Source organism: Aquarana catesbeiana, linkage group LG02 (genome assembly GCF_042186555.1).
Source record: "Aquarana catesbeiana isolate 2022-GZ linkage group LG02, ASM4218655v1, whole genome shotgun sequence".
NCBI lineage: Eukaryota > Metazoa > Chordata > Amphibia > Anura > Ranidae > Aquarana > Aquarana catesbeiana.
This window is the reverse complement of record NC_133325.1, coordinates 420,429,080-420,450,627: the sequence shown is the minus strand read 5'-3', so window position 1 is coordinate 420,450,627 and position 21,548 is coordinate 420,429,080. Positions and strand designations below refer to the sequence as shown.

Sequence of the window (21,548 nt, the reverse complement as noted above, 5' to 3'; positions counted from 1 at the left end):
AGTAAAAAAAAAAAAAGTGAAATATTCCTTTAAATATCGTACCTGGGGGGTGTCTATAGTATACCTGTAAAGTGGCGCGTGTTTCCCATGCTTAGAACAGTCCCTGCACAAAATGTAATTTTTAAAGGAATAAAAGTCATTTAAAACTGCTTGCGGATTTAATGTAATGTCAGGTCCTGGCAATATGGATGAAAATCAGGTGAGACAAACGGCATGGGTACCCCCCAGTCCATTACCAGGCCCTTTGGGTCTTGTATGGATATTAAGGGGAACCCCGCACCCAAATTAAAAAAGGAAACAGCAGTATACAGGCTCTGTACTCTGAACAGCTGTATACAGGTGGTGCAAACAAGACAGGGACTGTAGGTTTGTTGTTAAGTAGAATCTGTTTGTAATTTTGAACTGGTACATTTTAACGTGTTTAGCTCCAGCCAAAAATCTATTTTAAGCTTTTTGGAAAACATAGGGAAGGGTTATCACCCCTGTGACATTTGTTTTGCTGTCTGTGCTGCTCTTCAGAAGATTTCACCTCCCAATGACAAATGTTTTTTGAAAATTTGGGTTTTTTTGTGAAACAAGGATTGGTTATAAAGCATCAGTGGAAAGGAGAAAAGTTTTTCCCATATTAACTCTTACAGGAGTGAATTTCCCTTCCTAGGGGTAGATTTCATCTCACTTCCTGTTGTCTCCTTCCGTTTGCAAGTAGGAGTCGTTTGTAAGTTAGATGTTTGAAAGTAGGGGGCCTGCCCTATATACTCAGCAGAAATTTGGGCCTTAGGTGTTGTTGTGGCCACAACACTGTAAGCCCTCACAGGGCCCTGCTGTCAAATATTAGATCAAGAATTGTAATTACATGCCCCTGTTGAACAGGGGAAGAAAAATTGGGCCTTTGGTGGTGGTGGTGGTGGTGGTGCTGGTGCCACAATACTGTAAGTCCTCACTTGCTCTTGGTGGGTGCAGAAACTGGCCCTGCTGTGAAATATTAGATCAAGAATTGTAATTACATGCCCCTGTTGAACAAGGGCTGAAAAATTGGGCCTTTGGTGGTGGTGGTGGTGCTGGTGCCACAACACTGTAAGTCCTCACTCGCTCTTGGTGGGTGCAGAAACGGGCCCTGCTGTGAAATATTAGATCAAGAATTGTAATTACATGCCCCTGTTGAACAAGGGCAGAAAAATTGGGCCTTTGGTGGTGGTGGTGGTGGTGGTGCTGGTGCCACAACACTGTAAGTCCTCGCTCGCTCTTGGTGGGTGCAGAAACGGGCCCTGCTGTGAAATATTAGATCAAGAATTGTAATTACATGCCCCTGTTGAACAAGGGCAGAAAAATTGGTCCTTTGGTGGTGGTGGTGGTGCTGGTGCCACAACACTGTAAGTCCTCACTCGCTCTTGGTGGGTGCAGAAATGGGCCCTGCTGTGAAATATTGCATCAAAAATTGTAATTACATGCCCCTGTTAAACAGGGGCTGAAAAATTAGGCCTTAGGCACTGGTGCTGGTGCCACAACACTGCAACCCCTCACAGATACTCTAGTTGGAACGCAGGAATGAGCCCTGCTGCAAAATATTGCATCAAAAATTGTAATTACACGCCCCTGTGAAACAGGAGCTGAAAAATTGGGCCTTAGGCACTGGTGGTGGCGCCCAGAACCAAAAATGTTCTTACAAGCTATCAGCGTGATCATTGAGGAGGAAGAGGATAATTACTCAGGATAGTCACTCAGCATCAGCATAGGCAGTCTTTGAAGGGATCTGAGATTTCAAAAAAAATTATTCGGTTACATCAGCATCAGGTGCTTGGTAGCTGGTGGTGATCCAAGACTGATTCATTTTTATGAAGGTCAGTCGATTGACCGAGTCGGTGGACAGACACACCCTGTGATCGGTTACAAAGCCTCCAGCAGCACTGAAAAAAAAAACAGATCTTGCCCCTAGGTATTCCTGCACCATGTAAAACAGACGCTGGCGATGGTTGCTGGAACCGATCATACCTTGGGGCTGCGGACCAAAAAATTGTTTGAACGCATCGGTCAGACGGCCACCTTCTCCACCGCTCCTTCTTTGACTGACCGAAGCCTCAGCAACACGTTGTCCAGAAACAGGAGTTTGTAACCTCCCAGTCTCTGGGAACGCGTTGCACAGACCTTTCTGCAAGGCCTCCCGAAGATGTTTCATCCTCTGCTCCCTCTGCGATGGCAAGATAAGGTCCGCAACCTTACCCTTGTAACGTGGATTAAGGAGGGTTGCCAGCCAGTATTGGTCCTTCTCCTTGATACCACGAATACGAGGATCCTTACGCAGGCTTTGCAGGATCAGGGAGGCCATGCAGCGTAGGTTTGCTGAGGCATTCGGTCCGGAGTCCTCTGGGTCACTAAGGACGACATGGTCCGCAGCCACCTCCTCCCAGCCACGTACAAGTCCATGTGTTTCTTGGGACTGATCCCTTAAAGACTGCTGCTGATGCTGAGTGCCAGGTTCCACCTCCATACTGACACAATCTTCCTCCTCCTCGTCCTCTTCCTGTGTGATCGGCGGGCACGCAGGGACACTGTCTGGATAAAGGGGGCCTTGAGAGCTAAGGAAGTCCTCCTCTTCCTGCCTCTGTTCTGCCTCAAGTGCCCTGTCCATTATTCCACGCAGCGTGTGCTCCAACAGGTGGACAAGGGAGACAGTGTCACTGATGCATGCACTGTCACTGCTCACCATCCTCGTGGCCTCCTCAAATGGTGACAGGACAGTGCATGCATCCCTGATCATGGCCCACTGGCGTGGGGAAAAAAAACAAGCTCCCCTGACCCTGTCCTGGTGCCATAGTCGCACAGGTACTCATTGATGGCCCTCTGCTGCGTGTGCAGCCGCTGCAGCATGGCCAACGTTGAGTTCCACCTGGTGGGCATGTCACAGATTAGGCGGTTCTTGGGCAGGTTAAACTTCTTTTGGAGGTCCGCCAGCCGATCACTGGTATTATATGACCAGCGGAAATGCACACAGACTTTCCTGGCCTGCCTCAGGACATCCTGTAAGCCCGGGTACCTGCCCAAGAACCGCTGCACCACCAAGTTAAGGACGTGAGCCAAACAGGGCACATGGGTCATTTGTCCCTGTCGGAGGGCAGAGAGGAGGTTGGTGCCATTGTCGCAAACCACCATTCCTGCCTTAAGTTGGCGTCAACCACCTCTGAACCTGCCCCTGCAGAGCTGACAGAACCTCTGCCCCAGTGTGGCTTCTGTCCCCCAAGCACACCAGCTCAAGCACCGCATGGCATCTTTTGGCCTGCATACTTGCGTAGCCCCTTGAAAGCCTACGGAGCACCACTGGTTCTGAGGACAAAGCACAGGAAGAGGCCATGGAGGAAGAAGAAGAGGAGGGGATGGAGGAGAGAGGTGTGTCACAATCATTAGTAGTGGCATTTTGGAGGCGTGGTGGTGGAACAACCTCCAACACTACTGCACCTTGTCCTGCATCCCTCCCAGCTGCCAGCAGAGTCACCAATGCGCCGTGAAACTTAGGTAACATCCCTGTCCATGCCTGCTGGACCATGAGTCAGCGGTAATATGCACCTTACCGCTGACCGCCCTGTCCAGCGAGGCATGGACATTGCCTTCCACATGCCAGTAGAGAGCTGGAATCGCCTTCCGTGAGAAAAAGTGGCGTTTGGGTACCTGCCATATATATATATATGCACTGATACTGCAGCTAGCAAAATCAACTGCCTGCCTGTAGTATGAGAACACCACCAACCTTCTACAGGTAGCTTTAGGTGAACACTGTGCAGACTTTGCAAAAAAATAACTTGCAGCTTATTTAGCTGCCTGCGGTAGTGATAGGATCAGGAAAACACCACCAACCTTCTACAGGTAGCTTTAGCTGAACACTGTGCAGAGCTTGCAAAAAAATAACTTGCAGCTTATTTAGCTGCCTGCGGTAGTGATAGGATCAGGGAAACACCACCAACTTTCTACAGGTAGCTTTTGCTGAACACTGTGCAGAGCTCGCAAAAAAATAACTTGCAGCTTATTTAGCTGCCTGCGTGATAGGATCAGGAGGACGCGCCACACTAACTTGTAGTTTTAGCTGAACACTGTGAGCAGGACGCACTACACTAACTTGTAGCTTTAGATGAACACGGTGCAGAGGTCTCACTACACTAAGTTGTAGTTTTAGCTGAACACTGTGAGCAGGACGCACTACACTAACTTGTAGCTTTAGATGAACACTGTGCAGAGGTCTCACTACACTAACTTGTAGTTTTAGCTGAACACTGTGAGCAGGACGCACTACACTAACTTGTAGCTTTAGATGAACACTGTGCAGAGGTCTCACTACACTAACTTGTAGTTTTAGCTAAACACTGTGAGCTGGACACACTACACTAACTGTAAATAGTCTAGCTGCCTGACTGTGGTACTAATAGGATCAAAAGAACACCAGCAATTTTCTTCAGGTAGCTGTAAATACTGTAACAAGACAAGCCTGCCTGTCAGTAGGAAGATAATAGGAATGGATCTAGCTAAACTGAATACAGTATATATATATATATATATATATATATATATATATATATATATATATGCAACACCTGGGATGCATATATATACACAATACACTGTAAGTGCAGCTAACTCACTGACTGTCCTGCCTAATCTAGCTAACTCAAATGAAATGACACTCTCTCTCTCTCTATCTAAGCACGCCGGAACACACTACACAGGGCCGCCGTGCAGGCGGCCTTATATAGTGTGGGGCGTGTTCTAAACCCCCTGAGCCATAATTGGCCAAAGCCACCCTGGCTTTGGCCAATTACAGCTCTCTCTACCGACGACGCTGCGATTGGCCAAACATGCGGGTCATAGTGCATGCTTGGCCAATCATCAGCCAGCAATGCCGCAGTGAATTATGGGCCGTGACGCACCACACGAATTTGGCGCGAATGGCCCATAACGTTCGGAATTCGATGAACGATCGAACAGCCAATGTTCGAGTCGAACATGGGTTCGACTCGAACACGAAGTTCATCCCTAGTGGTGGGGGGCCAGTGGGACAGGTGGGGGGCCAGTGGGACAGGTGGTGGTGGGGGGCCAGTGGGACAGGTGGGGGGCCAGTGGTGGTGGGGGGCCAGTGGGACAGGTGGTGGTGGGGGGGCCAGTGGGACAGGTGGTGGTGGGACAGGCGGTGGTGGGGGACCAGTGGGATAGGTGGTGGTGGGGGGCCAGTGGGACAGGTGGGGGGCCAGTGGGACAGGTGGTGGTGGTGGTGGGCCAGTGGTGGTGGGGGGTCAGTGGGACAGGTGGTGGTGGTGGGGGACCAGTGGGACAGGTGGTGGGGGGGCAGTGTGACAGGTGGTGGTGGTGGGGGACCAGTGGGACAGGTGGGGGGGCCAGTGGGACAGGTGGTGGGGGGGCAGTGTGACAGGTGGCGGTGGTGGTGGGGGGCCAGTGGGACAGGTGGGGGGCCAGTGGGACAGGTGGTGGGGGGGCAGTGTGACAGGTGGTGGTGGTGGTGGTGGTGGAGGGCCAGTGGCACAGGTGGTGGGGGGGCCAGTGGGACAAGTGCCAGAACTTTACTCACTGTGTTGGCTGTTAGTGCCAGCTTCTCAGGGCTGCCCTTAAAAGCAAGAAGGAGAGAGCTGAGGCAGGCACATTGCATTGAAATCCTATGTCAGCAATAATCCAATAAACAGCCAGTCAGAGCAGCCAATCATGGAGTCATGTGCTTGTTGTGCCACGCCCAATCGATAGCAGGGGTGGGCGCTCCATGTGGTGGTGGGCGTGGCAAATGGCTACCTGTGTGTTGTGCTGTCTGAGGGCTCAAGTGAGCGCCGAGTAGAGGCAGGAGGACGGCGTACATGTGGTCACCTGTCAAGTGTTCCCGCCCCGGGGCGGGACAGCCTCCCCTCGTTATTGGGAAGGGATTCCCACACTTCCCTCGCTCCTTTCAATAAATATTGACACACGGCCTGGGAAGTAAAGGCAGACTGGGGGCGGAGCAGAGCGCCCACGAAGACGCTGATCTCTGTGTGTGATGTGTGTGTGAGTGGAGCTGAGGCGGCCAGTCGTGGTAGTGTGCTCTCACCGTGCGCACCCTCCGCATGCTGGACTACAGAGAACAAGGCACTGACAAGCTCCCGGCGGAAAGTAGGGAAATCAGTGGTCCTGGCTGCACCCTAGGCGGCAATGCGCCCTAGGCGGCTGCCTAGTCTGCCTAGTGGTAGCACCGGCCCTGTGTATGGCTGCCAATGGAACTGGTTCTCTTGTATTTATTGATGATGTGACTGCTGACAAAAGCAGCAGGATGAATTCTGAAGTGTTTTGGGCAATATTATCTGCTCATATTCAGCAAAACGCTTCACAGTGCAGATGGACAATAACCCGAAGCATACCGTGAAATCAACCAAAGAGTTTTTTAAGGGAAAGAAGTGAAATGTTATGCAATGGACAAGTCAATCACCTGACCTGAATCCGATTGAGCATGCATTTCACTTGCTAAAGACAAAACTGAAGGGAAAATGCCCCAAGAACAAGCAGGAACTGAAGACAGTTGCAGTAGAGGCCTGGCAGAGCATCACCAGGGATGAAACCCAGCGTCTGGTGATGTCTATGCATTCCAGACTTCAGGCTGTAATTGACTGCAAAGGATTTGCAACCAAGTATTAAAAAGTGAAAGTTTGATGGATGATTGTTAATCTGTCCCATTACTTTTGGTCCCTTAAAAAGTGGGAGGCACATATGCAAACTGTTGTATTTCCTACACCGTTCACCTGATTTGGATGCAAATACCCTCAAATTAAAGCTGAAAGTCTGCAGTTAAAGCACATCTTGTTCGTTTCATTTCAAATCCATTGTGGTGGTGTATAAAGATTAGAATTGTGTCGATGTCCCAATATTTATGGACCTGACTGTGTATATATATATATATATATATATATACATTTTATTTAGACTTTGGAGGTTCCTTCCATAAAGTTCCTCCAAAGCATTTCCTTATTCATTTTACAGTATTCACTCTCGTGCAGCATTATTAAGCTGGACAAATGATCTTTAACATCCTTTGAGTTAGATATGCCTGTTTTACAGGAAGTAACAAGCACAGATAATGCAAACTAAGCCTACTTTCTCCCTTTCAAACACTTTACATAACATGCTGCAACATCAGGCAATAATGATTTAATGGCATTATAACATTATTTTAAATATCTTACCTCCCAATATGGCTGATCATGAAAAAAATGCCATTCTTTAGGGGGCTTGAGAAGCTTACATTTTAACAAGAAACCTAATAAAGATGTGAGGGAAAAATTGAATTAATATTATTAGTATTGGCAGTTAGAAGCAAAGTTATATCAGTTGCACAATTCACTACAGGCAAGGCTACTTTCACACTGAGACGCTTCACAGGCGCTATAGCCTCTCCTCTCACTCCAGTGTGAAAGCCACAGGGCTTTCACACTGGAGCGGTGCGCTGGCAGGACACCAAAAAAAGTCCTGCTAGCCACATCTTTGAGGCGCTGTAGGAGCGGTGTATACACCGCTCCTACAGCGCCCCTGCCCATTGAAATCAATGAGCAGCGCCGCCGAAGTGCCGGCAAAGCGCCGCTGCAGCGGTGCTTTGTGGGCGCTTTTAACCCTTTTTCGCCCGCTAGCGGGGGTTAAAAGTGTCCCACTAGCGGCTGCAAAAACAAAAATGCTATTTTTAGCGCCGACGCCCCCGACGCGTGAGAGTAGCCTTATTGTAACTATTCCTGTAATTCTATTCCTGTAACACTATCCAGCACAAATTTTGCTGTTGGGTGCAGTGAGTATGGGTTCTCCAGTGTAGAACATTTTTGGGAAACCTTTTTTGTGTGCTACATGTTTGTTGGAACAGTTACCTGGAGGCAGTGGAAGGCGCTGGTGTTAGAGGCCCCTCTAGGCAGTGGAAGGCCATGGTGCTAGAGGCCCCTGGAGGCAATGGGCAGATGTCCATCTGCCTGTACATCCTTTTCTTTGAAAATGTTGTTTTTCCTGCCAAGTTATTACTGTCATGTCTGTAAAGATGTTAAACTGAATTGATGTACTACCTCCAGAGTATTCCTTAACTTATTTCAGTCTGGTGTCACTTTTTTAAGGTTAAGAATTCAAATGTGTGTAGATATGGTTTATCTGAAGATTAGGAGGGGAACAGAGTAAAGCTATAGTTAACCTGTAGGCAGGTTGCCTACTCTTGGTTAGTCAATCTCCCTAGCTATCCAGGTTGGGAGGGAAGGGGTTAATGCTGTGGTTGATGTGGTTCATCTCTGAGTTGGGGAATTGCCTTAATGTTTGAGTTTCACATGACCGTGGCCCTTGCCTGGTCCCAGGCATTGGTGAGTACGCCTTCGGGCAAGGTGTTACCCCTGTGCTGTAAGGAGTGACCCCGTTCATCACCTGGCATAGCCCAAAGAACCCACCCTGGGGTAGGCCTACTATGTGACCCACACTTGATGCCCAACAAGTTAATGTGAAACATATGGAGGAGGTGTCATCTGCCTACTGCAACACATGCCTATCCTTACAAACCTTCTGTGTTCTAGTTAAGAGTGTGTAACAAATTACTTCTTATTTTTGTGAAGAGTGTGAAAGAAAGAGAAGCAGCCAGCTGACAGAAGAATCATTGACCGTGGCTGGTTACTAGGCCTCTAGTAGTGAGGGGACAGTTTAGTCCTTTTTGTTAAAAAAAAAAAAAATACATTTAATTATGAATTAATTAAGACAAAGCTGTTTAAATTTGTGTTTGTTTTTAAAGCTGTGCGCCTGATGCTTGCAGAGCATGGACTCTGGCCTCTGATAAATAAATCAGTGTTATGTTTAAAATGCCCTGCTCTGCTTGCTACCATGCAAAATGCAAACTGTTTCAGATAAATGCCATGGAGGAAGGAAGGAGTGCGGGGGGCAATTGGGGGCTCCCTCATAATTTTGCTTTGCAACCCCATGATTTTAGTTACATTTCTGAGCATATGAACTATGAGTTACAAATCAGTTCTCAGCGAATATGAAAATGCTCGTCATGTTTCCCCAAAAAATAAACCCCACCCCGAAAATAAGACCTAGCGTGATTTTCAGGGAGGGCTACAATATACTGTAAACCCTACCCCGAAAATAAGCCCTATAAGTCCTTGTAAAAATATTTAATCCATTTTGTAAAAAGATTATATAATATGCAGTGTATTTCCTTTTGTAACTTTATTGCCGAAAATACCTTATTTACAGCGCCGCTGGGCGCTCACGTGACCCACCGGAGATTTTCTCCTCTCCTCCTGGCTGACGGCAGCGGCCCCTCCCTCTGTAATGCTCGGAGCGGGACTGACGTCAGCGGGGATCTCAGCCCCTCACTCGGCAGTGCTCGAAGCAGAGAAGAAGAGCTCCATCGGGTCAAGTGAGCACCCACCGGCGCTGAAAATACGGTACTTTTGACAATAAAGTTACAAAAGGAGACACACTGCACATTATATAATCTTAACTAAGGTTTATTTTTGGGATTAAAGATGTCATAATGATGACCCCGGAGCTGACAGGGGGAAAGAAGACAGGGGACACTTTTTAAAAACATTTTATTGTTTTATTCCAAGTTTTTTAGAACATAGAGAGGGGTAAATGACACAGCACAAGCACTCTGCACTGTCTATCATGTTTCAAAGGATCAGGATTTTTTTTTTTGGGTTACAACCACTTTAAGATCGTCATTGTACATAACGTAAAAAATTAAGACATCCCCTGAAAATAAGCCCTAGTGTGTTTTTTGTAGCCAAAATTAATATAAGACCCGGTCTTATTTTCGCGGAAACACGGCATGGTTTACCTGTAGCAGTGCATCTTAGATTTTCTTCACAAGGCTACGTGTACTTGTCAGAGATGACATACGGGCCTATCTTGTATGCCATCAATGAAAACAAAGACGAATACTGTACTAGATCAAACTATTTTACACTTTATACACATACAGTATTATGTATGTAATTTTAACAATATATACTGTATGTTTTAGAATATAAAGCCTTTTAGTCCTAACTACTTTGAACACCAGGCCACACAGATAAGGCCAGTCTAAGGATTTGAACCAGCGTGGTAGAGGATCCATTGTTGACTACTGTTTATACTATGGGCTTCAACATATTGTAGGATAATATTTGTTTCCAAACAGTGCACCTAAAAGCAATATTGTTTTTTTCAATGAAGATTTTCTTTACATTGTTAAGACAAAAACATTTCAGCATTTAGCTGTCTGTACCAATACTTGTACCTGTTAGAAGTCCACCAACCAGACTCAACGTCAGCGTTAGGAGTATACAACCTACACCAACCAATGCTTGGTAAATGGGACTATGAGGATTAAAAAACAGACGCATATTAATTATAATGCAGGACAGGCAAGAAATATCAATTTGTGTGAGAAAAGGCTGAACACAGCTACAAACTTCCATTGACCTAAACAATTTTTTCCATATTTACTAACCAGTTGAAGGCCTGGCCTTTTCTGGCATTTTTTGTTTACAAGTAGTGTTGGGCAAATGTCCTGTTTGCCTATTTGGCGAACACCCAAATTTGCGGGGCATTCGGCGGGATGTTTGCCCGTCAAGCGCCCCAGAATGCACTGCGTGTTGCACGGTGCATTCTAGGGCCCTAATTGGATGAAGCCTTGTACCTGACCGCCAGTCTGGTACAAGGCTTTTCCAATGAGGGCACAGAGCACAATCAGAGCCCTGATTGGACAAAGTGATGATGACTTTGTCCAATTACGACTCAGTGCTCATAGTCCCGCCCCACACTATAAAAAGAAGCTTCCCGCAGGAAGCTTTTGCAATGTGTTGGAGTAGTGATATAGAACAGGGTTCAGTTTACTACTAGCGATTTATTGTATTCACTAATTGAGACTCTGAGTGTAGAGTGTGTCAGTATAGTGTACTGTGAATATAGTATGTCAGTATAGTGTAGTGTGAGTATAGTGTAGTGCAGTGTTTAACACAGCATTACATAACATTTACTTTTGCTGCGCCGTGTTTTTTTGGGGCGGGGGTTCGTGGGGGTTTTTTTTTGTCCCCTACTTGCCCCCATTTTTTAAAATTGTCAGCCACAATGTTTCTGACTGCAACGCTGGTGTCACCCCCCCCCTTTTTTTTTTAGAACGTTTTTACATTTCTGTCAGTGTCAGTCCTCAATTTAAAGTGCACCAAACACCACTTTTCATTCAATAAAGTGCATCCAATCACACATTTCCCAATTTCTATTAAATTTGGGTAATAAGCACCCCATCATGTCTGGGAGGCCAACAAGGAGAGGCAGACGTTCCCATGCCACTATGGGGGAGGGCCAGCAGCGTCTGTGTCCACAGGCAAAAGTAGTCCGTTCTCAGGCACATTTGTCTCTGTTTAGTGATGTTGCCCATGCTCACAGCATGAAGAGGAGGTGGTGGACTGGCTTACTAAACCATCTTTATCCTCCTCATCTTCTATGACCCAAGCTGACACTGGTATGCAGTCCACTGCAGCTGCTAGAGCGGCTTATTCTGCCTCTGGAAGGTTACAGGTTAAAGGGACCACCAACACCCAAAGACCAATTTTTCCACAACTGTGTGACAGGGGCATCAAATTTTAATTTTCTACAGCAAGGCCAATTCTTGCTTTTATCAAGAGTACCTCTAGAAGGTTATGGGGTGAAGGCACCACCAACACCCAAAGACCAATTTTTCTGCAACTGTGTGACAGGGACATTAAATTTCTATTTTTTACAGCAAGGCCAATTCTTGCTTTCATCAAGAGTGCCTCTATAGGGTTACGGTGTGAAGGCACCACCAACACCCAAAGCCCAATTTTTCCACACTAGTTACTTCTATCTAAAGTTATTTCCATCCAAAGTCTGCCAAAGAGACACCGGAATTTATCCATAAAATCTCTAATCTTGTTCCAAGTGCACTAAATTGTGCCCCAATAAATAAAGAAAGAAAGCTTGCAGGGAAAATCAATTTAAATGTAATTTTTCCTTTCTCTATAAATGTCAGTTTTGCTTCAGCAGATTCTATACACGATACAGATGCGCCACTTTACAGGCAGACTAAGAGGACCCCCCAGGCACTATATTTAAAGACATTTTTCATTTTTATTGTTTCACTTTAATCATCATTAAAATCACCGCTCCTTTAAAAATTATCTTTAAAACAAAACAAAAAAAATGTTTGCATTGGTACTTGTTCCCCAGGGCAGTACCCGGGCCCCATACCCTTTTTATGGCCAATAACTTGCATAAAAGCCTTCAAAATGGGGACTTTCGATTTTTGAGGTTCGGGTCCCATACACTTTAATAGGGTTCGCGGTTCGGGTTTTTAACCTTTGCAATGTTGTAGAGTTCTGGCGCAAACCAAACCGGGGGGGGGGGGGGTTTGGCCCATCTCTAAATTTAAATTAGTATTTTTTGCTAGAAAATTACTTATAACCCCCAAACATTATATCATTTTGTTAGCAGAGAACCTAGGGAATAAAATGCCAATCGTTGCAATTTTTTTTGTCACACAGTATTTGCGCAGAGATTTTTCAAATGCAATTTTTGGGGAAAGAATACACTTTAATGAATAAAAAAAACACAATATATACCCCAATTTTTTGTAAAAGATGATTTTACACTGAGTTAACCACTTCAGCCCTGGAAGAATTTACCCCCTTCCTGACCAGAGCACTTTTTGCCCGCTATCCCGACGCCGGGAACCGACGTATAGCTACGACAGCTCGCGCAGGTGAGCCAACCTGCCGCAGTATAACTGCAGCGGTTGGTCGAGAAGTGGTTAATAGATCCCTAACATGTCACGCTTTAAAATTGCGTACGCTCGGGGAATGGCGACAAACTACGATACTTAAAAATCTCCATAAGCGATGCTTTCAATTTTTTTTAAAGGTTACCTGTTTAGAGTTACAGAGGAGGTCTAGGGCTAGAATTATTGCTCTTGCTCCAACGTTGCTGTGATACCCCACATGTGTGGTGCGAACACTGTTTACATTTGTGTGCACGACTTACGTATGCGTTCCCTTCTGTGCGTGAGCACGGAGGGATGGGGGCGCTTTAACATTGTTTTTTTTCTTATTTATTTTATTTTTACACTGTCCCTTTCATTTTGAAAATTTTTTTTTTATCACTTCTATTCCTATTGCAAGGAATGTAAACATCCCTTGTGACCTGTGACAGGTCCTCATTATGGAGAGATCTGGGGTCAAAAAGACCCCAAATCTCTCTTTCACCTTTAAGAACACCAGATTAAAAAAAAATGTTTTAAAAAAAACATTTCTATACTTCTGCCCTAGACCGGAAGTGGCGTCATTGACGTCGCTCTGGTCCTCCAAGGCCATAGAGGCAATCAGAGACGATCTGGTCTCTGTTTACCTCCTTGACCAGCCGGACACACTGTTGTAAGCCCGAGAAACACCGCCAATCGGCAGGAGGGGGGAGGGATGTCCCCTCCCACTGCTTTTGAAAGTGATCCAGAAACTAATGAGCTGCTCGGAACGCTTTCACGAGAAAGGCAGCCGCCGGCTAAAAATAAAATAACGGTGTTATGGCTGATAGCTTCAGCTATAACCCCGGTAAACCACTTGCAAACTGCAATGTATATGTACGTATTGCGGTAGGCAAGTGGCTAATGTCATAAGTTAGACTATTTAAAATAAAAAAAATGCCTAGAACATTTGTCTAGAATTATATTATACAAAGTGTAATGCAAAAAATTAAAATATTTTAAAAACATCTGTACTATAGATCTTTTACTCACAGTTCAAATCTTCCATAGTCTGCCACCAGAATAAAAAGTGCATAGGCTAGTGCTCCAAGAAGACCAGGCAACCCAAATGTGTAGTTAACACCACATGTGTCATGTACCAACGTAACTACTTTCAGAGTGTCCTGCAAAATAATAGATACAGTATCTTTGGTAAGGCGACATAATGTAGAGAGGTATTCAAGTAGATTATTCACTCCAGTAATGCACAGAATGCAATATGTTCGTTGTCTTTCAATTTTTAAGTTAAAGCAGAGTTCCACTTGTTTGTAAGTTTATTAAAAGTCAGCAGCTACAAAAAGTGTAGCTGCTGACTTTTAATAAACAGACACTCAGCTGTACCGTGGTCCAGCGATGCGGCTGCCTGAAGCCTCGCTCCTCTCTGCGGCGCCATCATTGAAAGTGTAGGCACCCAGCTGTGACAGCTTGTGGCTTCACAGCCGGGTGCGCACTGCTGGTGGAACTCCACTTTAATAGAAGGTTGCAAAACAAAGTGTCTCCACAACTGTAGTGCACACACCTGTCAGTGTCACACAAAGCCTGGTTGTAGCCCAGGTCAGCCACATTAGTTCCTATAGTAGCCAAACTTTTTAGTGTGAAGCAACATGTAAGCAATGAAGTGCCTACCATTATACAAATACAGTAAGGGAAAAAAGTATTTGATCCCCTGCTGATTTTGTACTTTTTGCCCACTTACAAAGAAATGATCAGTCTATAATCTTAATGGTAGGTTTATTTTAACAGTGTGAGACAGAATAACAACAAAAATATTCAGAAGAACGCATTTCAAAAAAGTTATAAATTGATTTGCATTTTAAAGAGTGAAATAAGTATTTGACCCCTTTGCAAAACATGACTTAGTACTTGATAGCAAAACCCTTGTTGGCAATCACAGAGGTCAGACGTTTCTTGTAGTTGGCCACCAGGTTTGCACACATCTCATGAGGGATTTTGTCCCACTCCTCTTTTGCAGATCCTCTCCAAGGCATTAAGGTTTCAAGGCTGACGTTTTGGTAACTCGACCCTTCAGCTCCCTCCACATATCTGCTATGGGATTAAGGCCTGGAGACTGGCAAGGCCACTCCAGGACCTTAATTTTCTTCTTCTTGAGCCACTCCTTTATTGCCTTGGCCGTGTTTTTGGGTCATTGTCATGCTGCAATACCCATCCATGACCCATTTTCAATGCCCTGGCTGAGGGAAGGGTGTTCTCTCCCAAGATTTGACGGTACATGGCCCTGTCCATTGTCCCTTTGATGTGCTGAAGTTTTCCTGTCCCCTTAGCAGAAAAACACCCCCCAAAAGCATAATGTTTCCACCTCCATGTTTAATGGCGGGGATGGTGTTCTTGGGGTCATAGGCAGCATTCCTCCTCCAAACACGGCGAGTTGAGTTGATGCCAAAGAGCTCGATTTTGGTCTCATCTGACCACAGCACTTTCACCCAGTTCTCCTCTGAATCATTCAGATGTTCATTAGCAAACTTCAGACGGGCCTGTGCATGTGCTTTCTTGAGTAGGGGGACCTTGCGGGCGCTGCAAGATTTCAGTCCTTCACAGCGTATTGTGTTACCAATTGTTTTCTTAGTGACTATGGTCCCAGCTGCCTTGAGTTCATTGACAAGATTCTCCCATGTAGTTCTGAGAGGATTCCTCACCGTTCTCATGATCATTGAAACTCAACAAGGTGAGATCTTGCGTGGAGCCCTAGACCAAGGCCTTTTTCTTGATCACGTTTCTGCCTGTTGCCTGGACCGTTCCTTTGCCTGTTTACTGACCATGTCTCTGCCTGCAACCTTGAACTTATTCATCTGCACATTCGACTGACTATGTTCCTGTGATGCATGAGTCCCAGCTATCCCCTGCTGACAGCTTCACTCCTGGAATCACAGGAACTCTTTTTTCTTCCTTTATTCAGCCTCCCATACTTCCTGACCACTAAACATGGCATTCTTGAGAGCAATCATGTACCAATAGGCTAGGCTTGCTTAGCTCATAGGAACTGGGGCTGCTATAGGTGACACTACACTAAGTTATATTCCCTGACCACTTGTAAAAAGGTGATCCCATTATAGTACATTGGTATTGATACAATTGGTTGATTTGTGTAATACACAAGATACAACGTCTGCTATATTATCAGTACTAACTTTGAAAAAAGTCTCACACATGAGGTATCCCCATACTCAGGAGGAGGAGTAGAATGTGTTTTGGGGTGTATTTCTAAGTATGCCCATGCTGTGTGTGAGAAATATCTTATTAAATTGACAACTTTCTGTAAAAAAAATAATTTTCATTTTCTTTCTGCATTTTCCAAAAACTTGTGGCAAAACAATAATGTCTTCATAAGACTCCCCTTGCCTCTTAAATACCTTGGGGTGTTTAATTTCCAAAATTTGGTCAAATTGTGGGTGTTTCCACTGTCCTGGTGCTCCAGGATCTCCAAAAAAATGTGATAGGTAGTAGGGAAATTAGAAACGTAATTTATCCCCCTAGAACGCTTGAAGGTGCTTTCTTGGATTTTGGGCTCTCCTGTGGTATCACCATATGCGGGAGAAGTAGCAGAATGTGTTTTGGGGTGTAATTGTAATGCCTATGGTGTGTGTTAGAAATATATTATTAATTGACAACTTTGTGTCAAAAAAAAAAAAATGTCATTGTCTTTCTGTCATTTTCCCAAAAAATTACATTCTCAAAAGACTCAACATGCCTTTTCAGAGAGCGTTTGCTTTAAAAAATGGGGTCATTTTGAGAGTGTTTCTACTTTCCTGGTGCTCCAGGGCCTTTAAAAATGTGATAGGTAGTCAGAAAATTAGATGGGTAATTTATGCTCCTTGGATTTTGGGCACCTCTATGCATCTAAAATGCCTCACACATATGGCATCCCCCCATACTCTGCAGGCTTAGCAGAATGTGTTTTGGGGTGTGATTCTAAGTATTCCTATGCTGTGTGTGAGAAAAAAAACTGTTAAAATGACAACTTTGTGAAAATGTTTATTTAACTTCATTTTCAAAAAGATTGTGACAGAAAATTACAACTTCAAAAAAAAAATCATCATGCCTCTTACCAAAGAGACCTTTGGAGGGTATTTGTACTGTCCTGGCATTTTAGGGCCCCAAGAAGTGAGATTACATCAGGATTGATCAATTTTCAAATTTATATATAGTTTGTAGACTCTATAACTTTCACACGGACTTAAAAATATACACCGGTTTGGGTTATTTTTACCAAAAAAATGTAGAATAATTTATTTTGGCCTACATTTATGAAGATTATTTATTTGCAAAAAATGTTAACAGAAACTAAGAGAAAACTGTTTTTTTTTCAATTTTTTATTTTTTATTTTTTTGCTTTTATAGCAAAAAATAAAAACCCCGTGGTGCTTGAATACAACCAACAGAAAGTTCTGTCTCAAAAAAAATTCTAACAATTTAATTTGGCTACAGTGTTGCATAACAAAATAATTGTAATTTATAACATGTGACAGCGCCAAAAGCTGAAAAATTGCCTCGGCAGGAAGGGGGTTTAAAGTATACAGTCTTGAGGTGGTTGAACTTGCCATAATTGACCTGAGGTATACTAAAGCATTACAGCATTTACTGTGCATTTAAATTAACCAGAACTGCCTATGCTCTCACAACTCAACAACCCTTGTGATGTGACTGCACTTATTCAGCTTTTGCATGACATCCTTTGGATGACAAGCCATTAAGATAATTCATAGCTTTGTTTCTAGATTTAGAAGACTGACTGTGCCTATTTTAGACAGGGTTTTGGTGTGTGAAGTTATTGATGTCATCTCTATATTTGCTTACCTGCAGGTATGTTAGTCCAATTGTAGAAATAAGTCCAGCTAGTAGACCTAGGGTCATTGCAATCCATGGATACTGAACCATGTGAGCTGAAAATCCAACTGCCACACCACCAGCCAACATAGCACTGTGGACCTGGATCTGATAAAGCAGTATATTAATAAGGATCAGGAAGACAATTTCCTTTGGGAGTTTACAGAACTTTTATCTATGAAAGTTGCAGTGTAATAACATTTTTACATTTTACTACTTGAATTTATGTTTATTATCATAGCTACATTCCAAATTTGCCATATGAAAAAATGTTTATACTGCCTTTAAAATTTAAACCTCCTCTCTGAAATGTTTTCTTTATGACAGGGGTTGCTTCACTAATCTTCATTACCTAAGGCCCTGTTCACATGCAGCAACTACAGTGTGTGTTTTTTGTTGCATTTGGAGAACCAACCTTCATTTGAATGGGCTGCTTTCTGCTCCAAAAATGCCTTTTTGTGTGCCTTTTGTCGCATGATAAAATAATGGCACCCAAACGTGTGTTACGTGTTTCTGCAATTTTACCTCATTCCAGAATCGTGGACAGAATTGCGCGATTCTGATGGCAATTCGAGAATGCCCAGATTTGAATGGGCAGTAAAATAACAACCCTGCTTGAACCCTGTGATCAGAAACTGAATTATAACTGCTGGACACTGAAGTAAGCATATGCTAAGGTATTGCTGCAGTTTAAATGAACCTAGTGTGAAAAATCTGTCAATTATTAAAGGCTAGAAAGAATAACCTGTTAGAATATGAATAAGTAGGGGTTCAAAGCTGCAGACATTTTCTCCCTAAATTATTAAATATAATGAACAAACACAAAGCATTGCTACTTTTCCCAAGCAGAAGAAATGTTGAGTTCTTGACGATGGAGGGGTGCAGGCTGTTCAACAGCCACAGAGGGCTACAGAATGACACCATTGACAAAAGTCACTAATGACATTGCATCATCTCCGTAGACATTCTGTAGTCTTCTGTAGATGTGGAACAGACTGAACCGCTCCATCGTCAAGAACTCAATGACAGCACATTGCTTCTGCTGGGAAAGAAGAAAAGAAAAAGTAGCAGAAAGAAAAGAAAAAGCAAAGAAATAGGAAAAAATGAAGGAGAAAGAAAGAGGAAGAAGAAGAAAAAGGAAGAAGAAGACAAAGGAAGAAGAAATAGGAAGAAGAAAGGAAGAACAAGAAACAGGAAGAAAAAAAGAGGAAGAAGGAAGAAACAGGAAGAAGAAAGGAAGAAGAAGAAAAAGGAATAGAAAGGAAGAATAAAGAAGAAAAAGAAATAGGAAGAAGGAAGGAAGAAGAAGGAACAGGAAGAAAAAAAGAGGAAGAAGAAAAAAAGAGGAAGAAGAAGAAAGACGTACTATAAAAACTATGTGAAACTATGATCTGGTACAATGTGAATTTTGAACTACCTACTTTATGTAAATTCATGAAAAAGATTATGCCCACTTTTGCATTACTTTCGGTATAGTCCTTGTGTGTATTTTTTTTATAAGTGCAGTGAAGGTTAACTACAGTAGAGTTCAGTGTTACAGTAATAAAACAGGCACCTTATAGATCTCCTAAAGATAAAAGATGCTCAAAAGTTTAAAATGTTGTACATACGATGAAAATGTATGAATTTATAATGACAAATTTTGTTGCATTACATTTTTTAAAACAAATACATCATTGGAAAATACATTTATATACTTGTCATTACTGCATCTTTTAAAGACAATGTTTTTTCCTCTTGCAGGCCTAAAAACACCACTAGAATCATCATCATCCAACACAGCTGCTGCATCAGTAACATATCCCTACAGCACTGAAGGCACACACCAGTGACATAGCAGTCTGGTTGGTAGCCACAGTAATCAGGGAGCAAGCCTAAGCATCCAACAAATCTTGAAGTGTTATGCCGCGTACACACGGTCGGACTTTTCGGCTACAAAAGTCCGACAGCCCGTCCGACAGACTTTCGACGGACTTTTGGCTGACTTTTGGCGGACTTGCGGCAGACTTTCTAATGAACGGACTTGCCTACATACGATCACACAAAAGTCCGACGGATTCGTACGTGATGACGTACACCAGACTAAAATAAGGAAGCTGATAGCCAGTAGCCAATAGCTGCCCTAGCGTGGGTTTTTGTCCATCGGACTAGCATACAGACGAGTGGATTTCTGGGTCCGGCTGAGTTACGATGTAAAGATTTGAAGCATGTTTCAAATCTGAAGTCCGTCAGATTTGCGGCTGGAAAAGTCTGCTGAAAGTCCGGGGAAGCCCACACACGATCGGATTGTCAGCCGGCTTTAGTCCATCGGCGTCCGTCGGACTTTTGTAGACGAAAAGTCTGACCGTGTGTACGCGGCATTAATGTTAGATTCTAATGGCACCTCTAGCCCTGCAAGAGAATGAAGATTTGATACAACAGAGGAGAGGCATTTTACATTTCACTTCCATTGCTGTATTTGTTTCAATGTTTTTATTGTTACTAAGGCCCCTTTCACACTGGGGCGGTGGGGGCGTCGGCGGTAAAACAGCGCTATTTTTAGCGCTGTTTTACCGTCGTTTTTGCGGCTGTATTCGGTCGCTAGCGGTGCGGTTTTAACCCCCGCTGGCGGCCGAAAAAGGGTTAAAACCGCTCGTACAGCGCAGCTATAGCCGCGGTATAGCCGCGCGGTCCCAATGATTTCAATGGGCAGGAGCGGTTTAGGAGCGGTGAACACACCGCTCCTTCACCGCTCCAAATATGCGTCTCGCAGGACTTTTTTTTACTGTCCTGCCAGCGCACTGCTTCAGTGTGAAAGCCCTCGGGCTTTCACACTGAACAAACAGTGGAGGCTGTTTAGGGGCGGTTTGCAGGTGGTATTTTTAGCGCAATAACGCCTGCAAACCGCCCCAGTGTGAAAGGGGCCTAATAGTGTATGTTACACTCTGCAGCATAAAAATAGGACATTTAAACAACAGAAAACTTCAAAATTCCCAGCTCAAATTAGTTTCATACTGTTATGTATTTGGGCTGATAAATATTTTCTATGTTTTTAGGCTCGCTTGCCAGGGATAAAAAATCTGTACTTACCATTTTAAATTTCCCCTTTTTGTTGAAGAGTGCCGATGCCGCAAATACTACAACGGTGGTAACAGCCAGTGTAAAATAAGTGTTAAAAACAGCATTTTGAATCTGCTTTTGATCTTTCAGCAACAGAGAATTATATGAAGGCCAAAAAATCCACATAAATAGAGCTCCTAGAGGTAAAATATAAAATATATTACTCCAACAGTAACAAATCACAAGAATTGTTCCCAAGTTCCCAAGTAGAATGTTCACCTAGGTATTTATCAGTATGAGAATTAGTGACCTGATATGTAATGAGTAGCTCACATCAATGGCTTAGAGACACCTTGTACTGCAAGTCTGAATTAAAGTGGTAGTAAAGTCCGCTTTGTGACTTTTACTTACAGGTAAGCCTATAATAAGGCTTACCTGTAGGTAACATGAATATCTCCTAAATGTGCACCGTTTAGGAGATATTCACACTGAATGCAATTGTTCCCAAGTTCTCAAGTAGAATGTTCACCTAGGTATTTATCAGTATGAGAATTAGTGATCTGATATGTAATGAGTAGCTCACATCAATGGCTTAGAGACACCTTGTACTGCAAGTCTGAATTAAAGTGGTAGTAAAGTCCGCTTTGTGACTTTTACTTACAGGTAAGCCTATAATAAGGCTTACCTGTAGGCAACATGAATATCTCCTAAATGTGCACCGTTTAGGAGATATTCACACTGGATGCAGCCAGTGACACCACTGGCGCATGCGCTCCGAAGATCCAGCATACAGCGCTAGAGCCGAGGGCTCCTGCGCGCATCATCGTGGCTCCGGCCACTCATACAGCCGGAGCCCGCATACTCAAAAGGAAGATCGGGGGAAGATGGAAGCCCTGTC

At 43.9% G+C, this 21,548-nt stretch overlaps 1 protein-coding gene across 1 annotated transcript in view; it reads right to left on the bottom strand.

The window, feature by feature from the left end:
• The window catches only part of LOC141128262 (RH-like protein), a 92,657-nt gene that overhangs the window by 14,420 nt on the left and 56,689 nt on the right, over positions 1-21,548 (bottom strand). The window contains exons 5-9 of the mRNA XM_073615460.1: positions 20,681-20,847; positions 17,582-17,719; positions 13,763-13,893; positions 10,253-10,332; positions 7,197-7,270 (exon numbers count right to left, since the gene is read on the bottom strand). Coding sequence (XP_073471561.1) covers positions 7,197-7,270; positions 10,253-10,332; positions 13,763-13,893; positions 17,582-17,719; positions 20,681-20,847 — 590 coding nt within the window. The remainder of the gene's footprint in view (positions 1-7,196; positions 7,271-10,252; positions 10,333-13,762; positions 13,894-17,581; positions 17,720-20,680; positions 20,848-21,548) is intronic.